Genomic DNA, 17,514 nt, shown 5'->3' with positions numbered 1-17,514 from the left:
TATATGGTGGAAGCAACTATTGATAAATTAAAAGTCTGGCAATGTGAGAAAATTTTTCGTGTCTAAACAATATATGAATAGGGCTCATTTGATATCGAGATTGCACGAGGGATGTAAAATGCATGGCGCATATCTCGTGATATGAAAAACATAAAACATATGTTAAAAAGATCGTAAATATTATTTGATCATATTTGGTATATGGACGACCCTTACCGTAGAGTATATCCATTGAAAAGTTTCATATAAGTTACTATATTATGTTTTCCTATGAAACTCTATAAAGAAATCCGGATTTGAATATGATATAATCATGATCGGAATATCAATGAAACTCAGAGGAGTGTCATATGGAGATTGAATACATAAAAAAATATATATGAGGAACTAAAGACAAAATTTGTCTTGGTTTATAAATTAGAAATCTCAATGATGAAATTACTGTGCGTCATGAAAGCAAATAAAGATAATATATTTTGTATAGATAAATGACGCTCATGCTTATAAAGTCAGTTAATGCTAAAAATGCCCCTTTAATGTTCAAAATAATGATCATAATGTTGGTTTATAAGTGTTATTGAAGTACTAATATTTGTGGCCGATGATACATCCAAATAATGCATCATTCAATATGAAGTTGGTTAGGCCTAACTTAGGTACTGTGATATATCTAAATGAAATGTATGATGTATGTTTAATCGTTAAATGTGATATATGAACGACATGCAAAAGAATAATATTTGAACTCGAGAATAAAATAAATGTATATCATATCAAGGCATTAATTACGGTTAAATCAAAGTGATAGTTTTGATATTAGTTTGTGCCGATGATAATGGTTCAAATAATGTGATTATTAGAGGGAGTGCTATATTTCAACATAACAATGTGCATTTTGTAAAGTCTCTTCGGTTAATATTGAGCTTCATGCTATTATATTTGCCTAAGGATATCATTGAGATAAGTACTTGAATATATGTGAACATAAAAGATCTCTATGAAATTTCTATATTTAAAAGATTATGAGAAAACAATTTTCTAAAATGTAAATCTTAGCAATGAAATAGTTACTAAGGGTGATATATGATGTATATAAACATTCTTGAGAAAGATATAGTTTCATGGATTATACTTAAATGGTTTGTATATATTGTCATTTGATATGGATAATGAACACTTTTCTTCTACAAGAATGGAGATAAAGTTCTCGGTTTAAAAGATCATATTTGAGTAACATTCATGTATCAGTAATGTACACATATATTGTAATTTGCTGAGAAGATGGAGATCTTATCTTATGAGAATGCATTAAACGGGTAAACATATGTTTTATTACCCTCAAGATATCAAATGTATAATTTTACATTATACTAACCTATCAAAGTAGTTTTAGTTTGTTTTGATTATGCAGGATGATCGATTACAAACGGATATTTATTATAAGTGTTGACATTCAACGTTATCATATATTACAAGTGAATTGACAGATCAACATAAAGATAATGCAGCATGAATGTTTTCAACTACTGAAGTTGTATATCAAATGAAGCTTATTCGTGATATTATTGACTCAAGGAGCTTAAGTGATGTGATCATTGGGGGGAGAAGATACGCGTTGCACTCTTTTTCCCTTGGCCATGGTTTTGTCCCATTGGGTTTTCCTGACAAGGTTTTTAATGAGGCAACATCCTTAAGCGTATCGAAAGAACTATGTACTCATTTTCCTTCACTAGGTTTTTGTCCCATTGAGTTTTTCCTAGTAAGATTTTAACAAGGCATACTCTTTAAACTAGTGGATAGCAAAGAGGGAGTGTTATGAATTCATCAATGTGGCTATCCACATACTAAAACTCCCGATATATTTATATTCATCATTATGTATGTATTAGTTGTATTAGTAATATGAAGCCTATATATAGTGGCTCATGTATGTTGAATTATCATATCAATGAAATAATCATTTATTCTCTCTATTGTTCATTCTATTGTTGTTATATATTATGTTATACTTTGCTATTACGTTGTTTTACAACAAATCCTTGGAATTTGAACATAATTTGCTCTTTCCCGTTAAACATACATGCGTCCCTAGACTTGTTTCTTCATGTCTCTATTTAAATTTTTAGTTCAAGAATATAATAATAATAATAATAATAATAATAATAATAATAATAATAATAATAATAATAATAATAATAATAATAGCTTTGTTTTATAGAATAGCTGAATGGCCAAATGTATATTATTTTTAACTTTTGTTACCTACTTGCAGAGGTGATTCAATAGTATTATGAGACTAGACGATCAGACTCTTAAAATTCTACGGTCTCAATATTATGTATATTAGACTTAATGTTTAAATTTTAGACAAAATATCATTATATAATTTACATTGCAATAACACCCTTTTGGTTTTGCATCAACATCTATATTTTTTTTTATTACTAGTGATTAAATAATAAAAGTCGAGCTTTTTTTTTTGGAGTTTACTTTAACTATATGCTAATAAACTAGGTTTTCTAAATTAATCTAGTTTGAGACCTTCAAAAACCTTAAGCCCACACGGCTACTAGGGATGCATGGTCTGGTTTGGACGATTTTAGCCTAAAATCTCAACCAAACCAATACATACGGTTTAGCGATTTTTCAAACCAATCCGTCCAAATTGCTATGTCAAACCAAACCAACCACTACCAATTAAACCGGTTTGGTTTGGACGGTTAAATGGTTTTTAATTTTTTTTAAAAAAAATGTATAAAAGCATATTATAATACGTAGCATTTAAGATTCGATATCATGACATAACAAAATATTTATAAGCCTTATTAAGGAAAACAAACATAACAATTTAAGATATGATATAAAGTCTACATCTTTAACAAATAGTAAGTATATATAGTTTACATTATCAACTATTAACATAAATATAAACTTACAATTATTATAATTAAATGGTCCGGTTTGGTTTTTCGGATTGTATAGTATCTAAAACAAAACCAAACCATACGAATGGTTTGCGAATAAAATAAACTGACGGTTTTAAATTTTGATTTCAAACCGACTAATCCGTCCAATTACCTCGGTTTAAATGGTTTAGCCGGTTTGGACCAAAACATGCACATCCCTAACCGCTACTTGTTATATTTATGTTATTCACTGATCCATTATTACACGTACAAAGGTAAGAGGTAGATGGGGATCTAAATAACCAATGAAGTAGAGCTTTAGAAGGGGTCTTAGGCCAACTCTCAACTTTTCCAATAGCCCATTATATGTTACATTTCTTAGCCCGTACACCAGTAGACCAGCTTAAAAACAAATTTTCGGTAAATATAAAATATGTTTTTAAGTTGATAAGTTTGTCCCATGATATAATTGTACAATTTTAATGAAATAAACTTATCTACTTCATATGTAACACACTTAAACTTTTATAGTAATAGTCAATTAAGTACATAATACCGTAATTTTTCAATGAAAAATAATTTGTATGTTGATTTTGTTTTGATATCTAGTTTTACTTTTATGTAATCAAGTGAGATATTTTGTATGTTTTATGCTAGTGTGTTAATGAAATAATATGTATTTATTTGATGTAATTAAGAGAAAGGGATACATAGAATAAATCATGAATCAGTGTAATGGCAATGAAATGTGTGTTTTATCGAGTATATCATACGTCACTTAGTGATAGTGAATTTTGTATTTTCTTGATTGTTTTAATCCAAAATCATTATCTAAATTTTTTATATTACCACTTTAGTAGAAAGTGTTCCCGTTAACAAGTTTTCTGGATCCGTCATTGATAAAAAGTATTTTGCAAAAAGTTTTTTTTTTTTTTTTGTTAAGACTGTGTATGTTTTACAAATGAAAGACGGATTAGATCATTTCTATTTTCACATACAAATCATAGATGCTGATGCACTAACTATATAAACATGTATATAAACATCTGTATCTGAAACTCAAATAATTAATAAGAAAAGCCACGTGAAACCCAGATCGGATCATGATATATAGATGATGCAAAGTTGCAAACCACACTCGCTTGATGGAGTTTTTATTATTAGGAAAATGATTAAAAACGAATATCCCATAATATTTATTAAAATTAAAAATTGAAAAAATAGTTGCCACTTTTGACGCTTCTTCAAAGTCTCATTCATTCCCACTTACAACAAAAACACAACATCCAAAATTTCATCAAAAATCAAAATCAAAATCAAATTCTCAAAAAACCCACCAAAAATTCAGTTGCCACAATTTCTATCATAAACCCCCAAAATAATGCCAAAAAACTTAAAAAGATTAAAAACACAATAATATCTTATTTTATAACAAAACCTCATTTCTAATCTCCTTATAATCTCTTAATAATCAGACTATTAGATTAAAAAATGAAATTGAGGAGATTAGGGTTTGGGTTAGTAGGATTATTATTATTATTATTAAATGAGATAATTGTGGAAGGAGCTCCAGCTGGATCATCAAAAGAAGAAGAAGAAGCATATGTGACACTTTTATATGGTGATGAATTTGTACTTGGAGTTCGTGTGTTAGGCAAGTCTCTCCGTAACACTAAAACGACTCGAGTTATGGTCGTTTTGGTCTCCGATGGCGTTTCAAATTACGCTAAGAACCTCCTTAAGGTCTTCTTCTTTCTATTCTCTTTACTTATTTTTATATATTTTTATTTAATTCTATGATTTTGTATTGATTGTTATTATGTTATAATATAACGGTTATATGAATTATATGTAGTAAGACATAAAATAGCAACGGCCAACGGACGATTTTATGAATTCTCGAATCTAGAAATCAAGTATAAGAATTATCGAAAATAGAAAGTAACTTTTGAATTTTATTAGTTATAAGTTGCATCCTAGGAATTCGTGTAGTTTAGGAGTAGGAGTAGGATAAACTGCCGTTCTAAAAAGAAAAAAAGAGTTTCGACAATTGATAAGAATCGAAAGTTAATTTCTATTTTAGATCATTCTTATACTTAATTTCTAGATTTGGGAATCCATACAAAGTTTGTTGCTTTTTTATGCAAACAACCCTAATGCATATTCTATCTATCTTTTATCGACTAAAGTTGTAGATTTACTGTGTGTGTGTGTGTTTGGAATCATTAAGGTATATGTTTTGGATTTTGAATGGTTTTACTTGTAGAGCATAGAATTGAGTTATCTTAGTTGTATGGGGAATTTTGTAGCATACAGAGTGTATGACGGTTTTATGGAAATGACAAAATGAGGAAATGAAAACGAAAGCCAAAGCTAATAACTGGAAAGTAAAAGGTGATTGTAGAGTTCGTTGTTTATGGGTATGATGAGCAATTTTACTTGTAACGAAAAAAGCTACTCTTGAATCAAATGGTTATTAATATGGATTTTTTATTTTCCCGCCAGTGTGCGGAAATATTTAAACTTGTCAAGTTTTTATACATACAGTTGGAATATTAAAACTTCGATACATACGATTGAGATTTTGAAAGTTACCCTCATTTTCTTCGAAATAAGGGTGGTAAGCTTAATGGTTGCCATGGATTTAGCTGTAATAATAATTAGGAAATGAAGGTGCAAGTTATGGACTTACAGTCTTACGGTGTAGAAAAATATGTTCTATATACAGTTTTGCAGCTTTGAAGTTATACATTCTATTATTATTATCATCCTTGAGGGCTAAATATGTTTATGGGATTAACTATGCAGGCTGATGGCTGGATTGTGACACCAATCAGTCTATTGAACAACCCTAATCAAGTTCGACCGACAAGGTTTTGGGGTGTTTACACGAAGCTCAAAATATTTAACATGACTGATTACAAGAAAGGTAACACTATTCTTTTAAATAAGTAGAATGGTTGATCACTTCTGAGTTTAAGTATTAAGCATTTCTGAACACTATGAACTATGTAGTAATAACAAACACTACTGTATTGCTTAAAAAATTTTAATGAAGAAAGGAAAAGAATGGGAAGAGAAAATTTAGAAAATGCATTCTTAAGATTTTTTAAATGGTGGAAAGGAGAGGAGAGGGGAGGAGAAGTTACAGTGTAAATTGTTTCAACATCTTTCCTCTCAAAATTGGGCTGATTTGTTCCCCTCCCCTTTCCTTTCCTTTCTTCATTAACAAAAACTAAAGAATAGAATAGGTGTCCCAAGCCTAACAACTTGTTACAATTTAACTTGGATCGGGTACTATGAGTGTTAATAGAATGAGATATATATACATTTCATATTTATAAAGGGCTCAGGTCGTATGTAACATATTTATCAAGAGATCTGAGTCTTTATATACCAATCTGTAACAGTTCTATAATATTCTTTTTTATACATCAGTTGTTCAGGCTGCCAGTCACATAGTGTCAATACAATAGCTATCTTTTGGTATGATAGACAGATCTTCTTCACATGCTTATACAATATGATATGAAATTATATATTGTTGTTAGTTTTGGGCAACTTTCATATTGACACATGATGCATATATGCATTACTAAGTTTTCTGACCCTGCTTTTGTGCAAATTGATTTACGAGTATTGGACCAAATAGCTAGGAGCAGTGGAGCACACTTCATTGTTCAATGTGTCTCTCTCTTCCCACCCCCTTGTTAAAGCAGCTAATAGACTGATCTACTTACTAGTATGACTTTCCAACCTTGCAAGTGCTCCCCATAAGTAGAACCCTATTGACTTTCTTTGAGCTTATTAAAACATTATGTTGCTTGCTTACATGTTTGACCATTAGTATGACTTTCCAACCTTACAAGTGCTCCCCATAAGTAGAACCCTATTGACTTTATTTGAGCTTATTAAAACATTATGTTGCTTGTTTGACCATGCATTGTGTTATACAAGTGGTTGGTAGAGGAATGTGCATGGTTTGGTACTTCGGTTTGGGCACAAAAATGTTGGCCAAATATCTGAGTTTGACACTTTCATAACCAAACTGGCCAAATTTAAGTTGCAGACTGATCCGTTAAATCGGCCAAGGCAGTTTGGGCTTCATTAAGTTATTTATTTATCTTTCTTTCTAGGTTATCTTCTAAACTAAGAGTAATTGAAGAAGTATGAAGGTTAAAGATTAGGGAATTATAGGATTGAAATATTGAATAAACACAGGCTGGTTAAATTTGGAAAATTTGGTTTGAATTTTGAAGATATGAAATAAGAAAATAAGTTGAACTAAAAAGTGTTTAGAATGCAAAAATTTGGGTCTTGAACCTGCATGTTCTCTAAATATTGATATGTTAAACCAATTCGGTCAGACATATATATTTTTAAAGTTTGATGTCAATATATACGACTTGTTACTTTCTAAGAGGCCGTTTAAGACCTTCAAACCACAAACCAAGCCGTATATGATAATTTAAAAATATAAAAAACCTGCTTGTCGACTTATTTGGGGCCAACTGGCAAAGTTTATTCAGTTTGACTGAGTTGTGTACATCCCATGTATGAACTTAGGATGGTATTTTTAATCTATTGCCTACTTTTATAGGTACTGTTTCAATTATATTAAGAGTCCTTGTGTCAATATTTTCTTGTAAGTTGTAAATCCTTGTGTCAATATTTTCTTGTAAGTTGTAAATGGAACTAGAGTTTGATAGCCGTGTGTATTATTGGCCAGGAAGAGTTTGTGGGTGTGTAGTATTTGTCTGTTTGAATGTACGCTGTATTGTCATTTAGAACCGATCTACAGCTATCAATATTTAGTAATAGAACCTTACTGGATCCAAGGATGAGAGAGGGTGCTCATTTTTAACCTATTTTGACTAACAGTAGATTAGTAGATCACGTACTTGAAGTACTTCTTGATGAAATTTAATATTTTAATATGGTTTTCTCTGTCTGTGTGTTGACATTCAACAGCAGTTTAATCTGTTAGCTATTATCTTTCGCATGGAAAATGATATTGTGTTCGTATATGTGGATGTATATACGCATGTAGTTCTATACTTCTATGTGTTTGTGTGTGTATATGAACTGTAAAGATAGAGTATACTTTAGTGTTTTAGCCTTCTGTTGATGATATGAGAGAACAAATATTAAAAGAGAAAGCCTTGTCTGAAATTTAGTAATCTTGGGAGAGAAAACATCCCAATAGTTATAACGTGTCTTAGGGTGTTAGACACCTGATGGGCACTGGCAGGTTGTTCAAAGTACGGAAACTACTATTTACTACTGTACATAACTATTATCGTTTACAATCTTGAATGTTCTTTTGTGCTGTCGCTTATGTATGTTAACTTGCCTCTGAAATACTGCAGTGGTGTACCTTGATGCTGATACAATTGTGGTTAAGAACATCGATGATTTATTCAAATGCGGAAAATTTTGTGCCAACTTAAAGCATTCAGAGAGGCTGAATTCGGGTGTTATGGTGGTTGAACCATCTGAAGAGCTATTCAAGGATATGGTTAGCAAAGTGACGACAATGTATTCTTATACTGGAGGTATGTTTTCTCTTTCTGTATATATGCCTGAAACCTTTGTTGATACGGCAGAATTAGGTATGGACAAATCTGGTAACGGGTCAGAATGGGTAACTTCTTCTACATGTCAAATTGGTCAAGTGTGGTTGGGTTGCCCCAAAACACTGTTTGCCCTATTGTTTTTACATCTTCAATGAATAATTAGTAAGCTAATTATGAGTACATATACGCTATTATTACAATTTGAATATAAAAAAAGTGATTTAAAAGGTTGTATGCATTAGATATTAGTAGTATTTTAATATGTTTGACCCTTCGACCAATACAGATTTTCCTGAATATTTAACCCCTTGATACGTTGAGGATGAAACTTGGCCTAAATGGACCCATTCATGAGGTAGATGGGCCAAAGTTTCCAATTCTACCATTAAGTTCACACACGTCATGAGCCGCTCTGCCTAGTGTTTAAAAACTTTAAGTTTAGTTGAAGCAATGTTGTTCAGTACCTTCTCTCTTGCTTTTTGGTTAAAATTAATGTGGAAGGTATAAATTGTCTTCCCAAAAGATAAGACCTTTGGTGACATCAAAGTTTGTAACAACAGATTTCGGTAAATAGGTACATTTAGCTTGAAAGTTCCCAAATATGATAGTATTGTAATCAACACTTGAAACTAAGAATCGGAAGTTATTGCGTTTATAATTTGGAACAGGGGAGTATAAGTTAACTATCTGTTTCATTACTGGAAATAGGTGTAATGTTCTTTTTACCATCCTTTTTTTCCGAATATATATTATTGGATATCCCTTGCTATTTCTTTCTTTGAAAATCATTTTTTTGGGTTTTTCATATCTGTAAGAAGATATTGCTTATTCGAAGTAAAATCAACTGTTCATCTGTGAAATTACAGTAGTCCTTTAGTATTCATGTACTCAATCAAGCCCCTAGTATTGAGTCTGGTTCCCTTATCAAGTTTCATATATATGTTTGTTGTTGAAGGGGTCAAATGGATGTGCGGGATTGTGTATTATGTTCAGTCAGAATGGGTGTGGCACGGTTTCAAACTGTTGAAGCTGGCCAGTTGCCGTGAAGTATCTTTTGTCCATCAAAAATTAAATCTCAATTTTCACAGATAATTAGTGTGTTAGCTTTAATTGCAAGACTTAGTAATCTAGTTATGTACTTATCTGGAATAAAATGGTCCAAGAAGTTGTATGAAACAAAAACTATGTGCATTCCTTTTGACTAAATTTTTTGAATTTACCTGCTTGAGACGTTAGAGATGAAACATAGCCCAAATCAACCTATTCATTTGTTTTTGTTTAAAAAGTATTTATTAGGCAATGTGTAAACTGGTTGAAAACTTGAAATTGTCATCTCTATTGGTTGTTCTAGAAAGTTTTAACTTCCCTCCATCTCTTTCTCCATTTACATGTTCTTTTATTTTTAGGTGACCAGGGTTTTCTTAACTCCTATTATACTGGATTTGAGAGTGCACGCGTGTTTGATCCTAAAATATCTGCCGAAGTAGTGAACTCTAAACCAGTTCCAGATATGGAAAGACTTTCTACTCTTTATAATGCAGATGTTGGACTTTACATGCTTGCAAACAAGGTAATTCTTAATTTCTTATGCTTCGTCTATACGTAGTAAACAATTTAGGCTTTTTGCCTTATATGAGGGGTTCTGTGGAGATTGTATAGTTGTATACTCTCTCATAAGAACTTTTAATTTATGTTTTTAAAAGATGTTGAAGAGATTATGCTAATCATTATTTAAATATGTCTTATATGCAGTGGATGGTAGATGCAAAAGAACTCCGTGTTATTCATTATACACTTGGCCCTCTTAAACCATGGGATTGGTGGACTTCATGGCTTGTGAAACCTGTGGACGTTTGGCAGGTATTTTCTTAGATTTAAACTCTGTTTTTTTTTTGTTGGTCTACGTATCAATAATAGATGTGGAAGTTAGGTATTGGGTTAAAAAGAGTTTTTTACAGGTAGAAACTAATAGCTGGAAAACTTTCTGTCCAGTTTCTTTTTTCTTTTTAGTGTATTGTCCACATAAACTTTATAGTATTAGTATTAATAATCTGACTTCTTGTTAAAACGATCTTAAGAGGTTGTATGCTTAAAAAGTACCATGGCTTTCAACATATTTGAGCTATTTGACCCGCTTCCTGTTTAACTAGTTTATTTTATTTACTCTTTATGGCCTCGACCATTGTTCCTTTTTAAAGATATGTTTTGATAATTGACAGGATATTAGAGATCAACTAGAGGAAACTCTTCCAGGAACCGGAGGAGGCAGAAATCCTCACGATGAATTTCTAGTCAGATTTCTTTTCCTGCTACCAGTATTCACTTTACTTTTCTGTTACTACCGGTCTTTTCTTCAGGTTAGAATTTTTAGATATTTTTTCTTTATATAATCCTAATAAGTTTTATGATTGTCATCTGACTCTTGGTTTATTCTCATGTTTGTTTAGACCCGTTCTCTATGTGATCATGCCCGACACATATACTACAAATTTAGGTCAGGAGGTTCTCTTTCATATTCTGCAGTATCTTCATCTACCATCAACTCTAGTCCACAGGTTCTTCACTCTTCCTTTTCAATAGAGTCAATCAAGTATTAGAGCTGAAAGTTTCCACTAATTCTTTTACATGGATTGAACGGGTTTAAAGTCTTTTATTTGTATCTTTAATGTGTTGAATCTCTTAATTCATTTAATTCAAAGTTTTCAATTATTACTGCATGTTTACTGTTAATCATAGTTGACACTAGTTAATCAATCATTTATTTAATAGTTCCTAAATTTTAAATATAAATGTTGCAAGTCAAGCCATTGTCCAACCTGTTCATTCTTCCACCTCTACCAAATATACATGAATCTTGATTGCTTATGTATATATTTTTCTGTAGTTTTCAAATGGTGCATATGCAAAGGTCCCTGCTTTTCTTGGTGGGGTCTCTATTTTCTTCTGTTTCTTGTCTGCTGTGGTGGCCCTTGCACTTGGTGGTTCAGTCGTACCTCGTCAAGTAAAGCCATGGACCGGGTTGCTCCTGGTATATGAGTGGACTTTCACAGCTTTCTTTCTACTTTTTGGAGGCTATTTACATCTAATATACAAATGGGGGAAAATGGTAGCAAGTCAAGGAGGATCCTCTCGTCCTGGTTCTATAGATTATGATTCTGAAAAAGGTTGGTTCTCTATTACACTTTGTTGCAGAACCTATATTTGTCTTTCTAGTAAAAGTAATGGGTGGGTTTTAATAATCTTAAACGGGTCAAATGGGCAAAGTTAGAAGAAACTAGCTAAGAGGGATAGAGTTCATATGAGTCATAAGTTATCAAAAAGTTGTTTTCAAATTTTATTTATAAAACTTCTCAAAATCATGATTCTGAAAAAGGTTGGTTCTCTGTTACACTTTGTTGCAGAACCTATATTTGTCATTCTAGCAAAAGTAATGGGTGGGTTTTAATAATCTTAAACGGGTCAAATGGTTAAAGTTAAAAGAAACTAGCTAAGAGGGATAGAGTTCATATGAGTCATAAGTTATCAAAAAGTTGTTTTCAAATTTAATTTATAAAACTTCTCAAAATCATTAAAATCAAAGTGTAGATTTGCTATTGAAATACTTGAAGCACTTGTTAAGTACAAGATTCAAAATTTTGGCATAAATAGTGTTATGGGTGGATCAACCCAATCCAACTCGAAACTACCATTTTGGCCCGTTATCCGACATACTCATGTCGCCGTCCTATAAACTAGACTCATCATCAAATGTTAAATTTGTTTGGTTTTGTAGGTCATCAGCGACAAGCGTCTTGTGATGCAGCAACGTGGTATTATGGGCTAGGAATGGCTGTTTTGGCTATAGCTACCCCGGCAGTGCCTTGTATCATGGGGATTACAGCTCTGTTTTCAAGGTACACTCTCAGTTTAGGGGCGTTTGCATTTAAGTTCCGGACTTGATTAAAAGTCACAAACAGAAACAGTGTTAGTGTTTGTATATACATATTCTGCTTTTAAGCGTTTTGTTATATAGGAGTCCAATATTAAGATTTGAACAATCAGCTTTATAGTGATTATCCAATGGTAATTAAGTTACTTATTAACCCATTCTTTTGCCTAATTTGAGATTGGCAAACAATTTCAAGTTTTCTTGTTAACCAAAAAGGTCAATATTGGTCATTTCATCTCAATTGATAAATATGAATATTAATTTTTATATAATCTTAATCTGCTCAAAACATTAAAATACCTGTGTATCTAATTATTACATCAACAGCTCATCCAAGTCTATATCCTATCACTTTACATCAGATTTTCTGAATCTGGTCACTCAAAAATCACTTTGAGAACACACATTCAAAATCTCTTGATGTTTGCTGAGTATTGGTGTTCGATATGTTACTAAGGAGTATTGGTGTTCGATATTAATATGCTGTTATATTGCATCAACAGGTTAGGCTTGATGGTTGTGGGAGGTTTAATATTTTCAGCTTTCTTGACATATGCATCCGAGCACCTAGCAATTAGGTCATTTGTACGAGGGCTTGAAGATAGGGATACATCAAGAACAAGGAACTCGTGTTTCTTATGCTAATGGGATTTTGAGTTTGAAGTTGTAAGTTATATACTGTTATAGCATCCTCATTTGTAATTTTAGTGTCACATATGCTTGTATCTTGTCAAGTACGTTGTCAGTTCAGGAATTTTGGTAATATATAAATTTGTGGTTTTTGACCAGACTTGCTTTATAGTATTGTTGATCTATTGGACTTGCTTTGTAGTAATGTTGATCTATCAAAAGAAGAGTCTACTTTCAAGATTACCTCCCGGTAGAGGTGAGCGGTAAAAGTCCTAGTCTAAAACATTACTTGAAACCCAAACTTTACTAACTGGTCTAGCACTCCTATCAGTCTATCACAATCGACTTGCAACCAAAACTTGCCAAGTTTAAACTGCTCCTAATTAAAATGGGATTGCCCTAAGTTGCTAGATGTGATTGGCTAAAATTTCAACATTTAGTTGTATTATGATACAAACATCCTCAAGTCTTTCTCTGCATTAATCCTGTAAATTTGTTAAAACTTTTTTCTCTTTCCTTTTTCCTAAATGTGATTTTTGCTGAACTTCATAGGTTTTGTGGTATGACATTCTTCAACCCCTTATTGTCATTTATTTGCCGAGACAACAATGGGGAAAGCTAGGTGGCATGTTGAACATTCTCTTTAGGAGCACGTTTTTCACCTTTTTCGTTTTTTTACTTTTAAAATAACCCAAAATGTCGTATAACTAATATTATTCATAATTTTTTTAATACCCAATATATCCTTAATGATATTAACTTATAATATCTATCTTTGATAGCTTTAAATAACTATACTACTCTTTTATATTATTACTTACACTACTCACTGCCAACACCATCACGTTACAGCTACAACCATTACGGTCGCATCGCTCGGGTATTCTTTCTGATATTAGAGAAATGAAATTAGACACTTTATTGTGTAATGTTATTGCATTATTTTAGGATTTTTAACTTGCAACACTTATAGATAGTGCTTATCTATATGTCCATTCGTATTTAAATATTATTTATAAATTTTATATTCGTTGATTAATGTTAGTAATAGATTAAACAAGTTATGTTGTAAAACTGTAAAACAAAGAACAATAAAGAGACAAGAGAAAATAGAGAGAATGGAGAATTCTATTACTAATATCATCAATACATTGTTTATATAGATACAAAGATGGAGTTTTCTTCAAGAAACAAATCTCTCAATATTATATAAACATTTAATTATCATACATGGACATCCATTTAATATTTATTCATAATACTCCCCCTGGATGTCCATCCATTAAAGACATTATGCCTCGTTAAAACCTTACTAGAGAAAACCCAATGGGACAGAAATCTAGTGAAGAGAAAAGAGTACATAATTTTTTTGATACGCTTGGGATGTTGCCTCATTAAAAACCTTGACAGGAAAACCCAGTAGGACAAAGTCTTGCTCAAGGGAAAAAAAGTGCAACACGTATCTTCTTCCCCTCATGATCACATCACTTAAAATACTTATCATTCCCAAACATATTCGATGGTTGGCATATTAAGTGTCTGAATAGAATAAATCTCTTTGCTTCTATATCAGTGCTTCAGTGACACTTTTAACTCAACAATGTGATCATTATCTTGAAAGTCAAAGGGGCATTACAATATCATTTGACCTCATAACCATGAAAGTCATTTATCTCTAAGATTCATAAACAAGACAAACCTTGTCTTTTATTTCACATTCCATTATTCAATCATTATTGGAAACTTTCTCATAGTCTATTAATATTCAAATCATCAAAATACATGAAACTTTAGTCAAATTCATATCCAGATTTCTTTATAAGTTTCAAACATAATATTTTCTATTCTCGAGAATTTTTCACACGTGTTTCAAGCATTCTAAATCATGAGACATGCTTCATTCATTTTATATCCCTCATGGAATCTCAATATCAAATAAGCTCTATTTTTATACCCTAGACGTGAATCAATACTTTCTCATTTTTGCCAGACTTTTAATTTAGTTGCTTCCACCATATACTTTCTGCACTTTCAAGTGTTTGGACTCCAAGTCCCAAACTACTAGCGTCTTTTCATCTTGGCCAATCATTCATATCATATCAATTTATGTGCATGCATACTTTCAAGATCCTCACATTATTCAAACTCTTAGCGCTATCATATTTAATCAATCTCGACATCGTTTTCATTTATTTTCGATTCCATAAGTCTCTAGACATGTCACAACTCATGAAATCTCATTATTTCCAGGTACTCGGGGTTTCTCAAAAACCTCCATCTCTAGATTCTCATCACTAATTTCTTTTGGAGTCTTTGTACCTCGACTTTGACCATCTAAATTTTATGCTCCTTTTCATTCGAGGCTTTTTATTTGGAATCGACTTTTCTACCACTTTCAAATGTGCGTAGACTCATTAACAATTGGAGCATAAGCAGCTTTTGGGTCAGTTAACATTGCTGACAATTACTAAATATTCTCAATGAATTATCCCACAAAACTTTAAGCTTATATTCATTGGTGTGAGGATCTTTGATAATTCATTGTTACTTTCTTTAGCTGCTTTCCACTTTCCCTAATGTTGGGAACATCCCCCCTTAATGTTGGGAAAATTAAATCATATCAATGATAAACTTAAGCCATATACAAATCTTCCAATGATGGCTTTATCGAATATTTACACCTTTTTCATGTTTTAACTCATACCCAAAACAGCCATACTAATGTCTAGTGTAATCAGGCAGTTTCGAACTGAATCAAAGTATAAGCTTACACACTTCCAAGGCACGTCTATTTTCCCAACATTATTTCCAACATTCTTCAAAGTCTCATCTTTGTGCATTCTGAAGCAACTTAATCATATATTGCACATTCAAAACTCTTATGAGACATATATGGTTTCTGACCATAAAAAAATTTCAATAGGGAAGAACACTATTGGCATGATGCGAGTTAATATTACTACATGTTAAATAACATGGCCCCAAATCATATTAAATTTGCTCTAAAGATTTGTAACATCCCAAACTTTTTATTTAACGGTTGACTTGAGTCGTTAAGTCAACACCTTGTGTCCGTTAAGTCTCTAGGAGATTTAATGCTTATAGGTGATTAATGTGCTATATTTGGAAGACTTCAATGCCTTAATGATGTATATGTTAATGTGTTTAAGATGTCAAAGATGATTAAGATGTGTTAAATGTGTCGGTAAGTATTCCCGTTAAGTCGTTTAAGCCTTAGATGTAAAGATGTGAAGTGTAGGGACTTAAGTGTAAGCTTTTAAACGTTTTGTACAGATTTAGGGTTCCTTTAGACCTAATGATAATTAAAATTTCAGTTCTTGGCCACTCCAAACCGTTCTCCCTCTCCCCATATGATTCCTTTGCGAAAATCCTTTAAACGTGTTGATTTCGGGTTGAATCGGAGTGATTAAACGCTTGTAGATCGAATCTCTAATCATCTTTAAGGTAAGGATGGTAATATCTACTGATTTTTGGTTATATTCTTCCATTCAATTCGTTCATATATGGTCTTGATCAATTGAATACGTTTTATTGATGGAATCGGTGATTTCGGGTTGTTCGGTAACCCTTATTTTGATCAATTGAGGTTTAGTGATTTCCTACAGGTATGAACATGATATTTATGATCTTTTTATGATATTATGTATTTCATATGAGGGTCACATCTGGTCTTGAGGTTTGACTTCGATTCGATTCCGTTTGTGAGTCGATTTAGGTCATTCGGGTGTCAAATCGATTGTAAAATGAGTATAATGAATCAATTGATGATTTGATAATGATAATTAAGTCTTAATTTGATGTTGTATGAACTGTAAAGGTCATGGTGGCTTGACATGGATGTTTGATGGTGGAAATTGTTTGCAAAACAAAGGGTTATTAGGTCTGAATATTCAGTAGTATTGCAAAAATCATATCTTCTTTATATGAACGAATTAGGATATGAATCTTAAATTTCTGAAAACCCTTATGTGTCCCCTAAATTCGATATGAACAAAGTTTCTGGTGATTTTGCCCATAAGTATGCAAAAAATGTCGATTTCTAAAACTGGTCAGGTTTCGGACGAATTCTACACACTTGTCTTGCAAACGTCATAGATTATTCATTAGAGCTCTTCAAGAGTCACACTTTATACTTCGGGAAAGGTCTTTGAATTGCCTATATTTCATAAGAACTACGTTTTTACTCATTTGGTCGTCTAGAGTTCGAAAAGTCGCCTGCAAGTGAAGGTTATGATTTTGAAGCTTGAACTCGACGAGACCACCCCTGGGCTCGGCGAGATCAGTCAGCAGAAAGGTTTTAAGCGCGTTTAAGTGTCTAGTTGACTTATTTATTCATCCTACTTGTACCATAGGTTGTCAGGAACACTTGTCACGCACGGTAAACACATTTGTGACTGTTGAGTACTCCGTCGAGGTAAGATACACTACTTTGACACGCCGAGGGTTCAATAAA

The 17,514-nt window shown here is 32.1% G+C and overlaps 1 protein-coding gene across 1 annotated transcript; it reads left to right on the top strand.

The window, feature by feature from the left end:
* Window positions 1-4,251: 4,251 nt before the first annotated feature.
* LOC122585059 (inositol phosphorylceramide glucuronosyltransferase 1-like) lies at window positions 4,252-13,198 on the top strand. The gene is made up of 10 exons (XM_043757158.1): window positions 4,252-4,649; window positions 5,715-5,835; window positions 8,276-8,461; window positions 9,889-10,052; window positions 10,235-10,342; window positions 10,702-10,839; window positions 10,930-11,037; window positions 11,367-11,646; window positions 12,255-12,375; window positions 12,914-13,198. The coding sequence occupies exons 1-10, from the start codon at window positions 4,398-4,400 to the stop codon at window positions 13,053-13,055; spliced, it is 1,620 nt and encodes a 539-aa protein (XP_043613093.1). The 5' UTR covers window positions 4,252-4,397; the 3' UTR covers window positions 13,056-13,198.
* The last annotated feature ends 4,316 nt before the right edge of the window (window positions 13,199-17,514 follow it).

The sequence above is a fragment of the Erigeron canadensis genome, chromosome 1 (genome assembly GCF_010389155.1).
Source record: "Erigeron canadensis isolate Cc75 chromosome 1, C_canadensis_v1, whole genome shotgun sequence".
NCBI classification, from domain to species: Eukaryota; Viridiplantae; Streptophyta; class Magnoliopsida; order Asterales; family Asteraceae; genus Erigeron; species Erigeron canadensis.
Note: the sequence above shows the minus strand (reverse complement) of the source record. Positions and strands in the feature narration are given on the sequence as shown.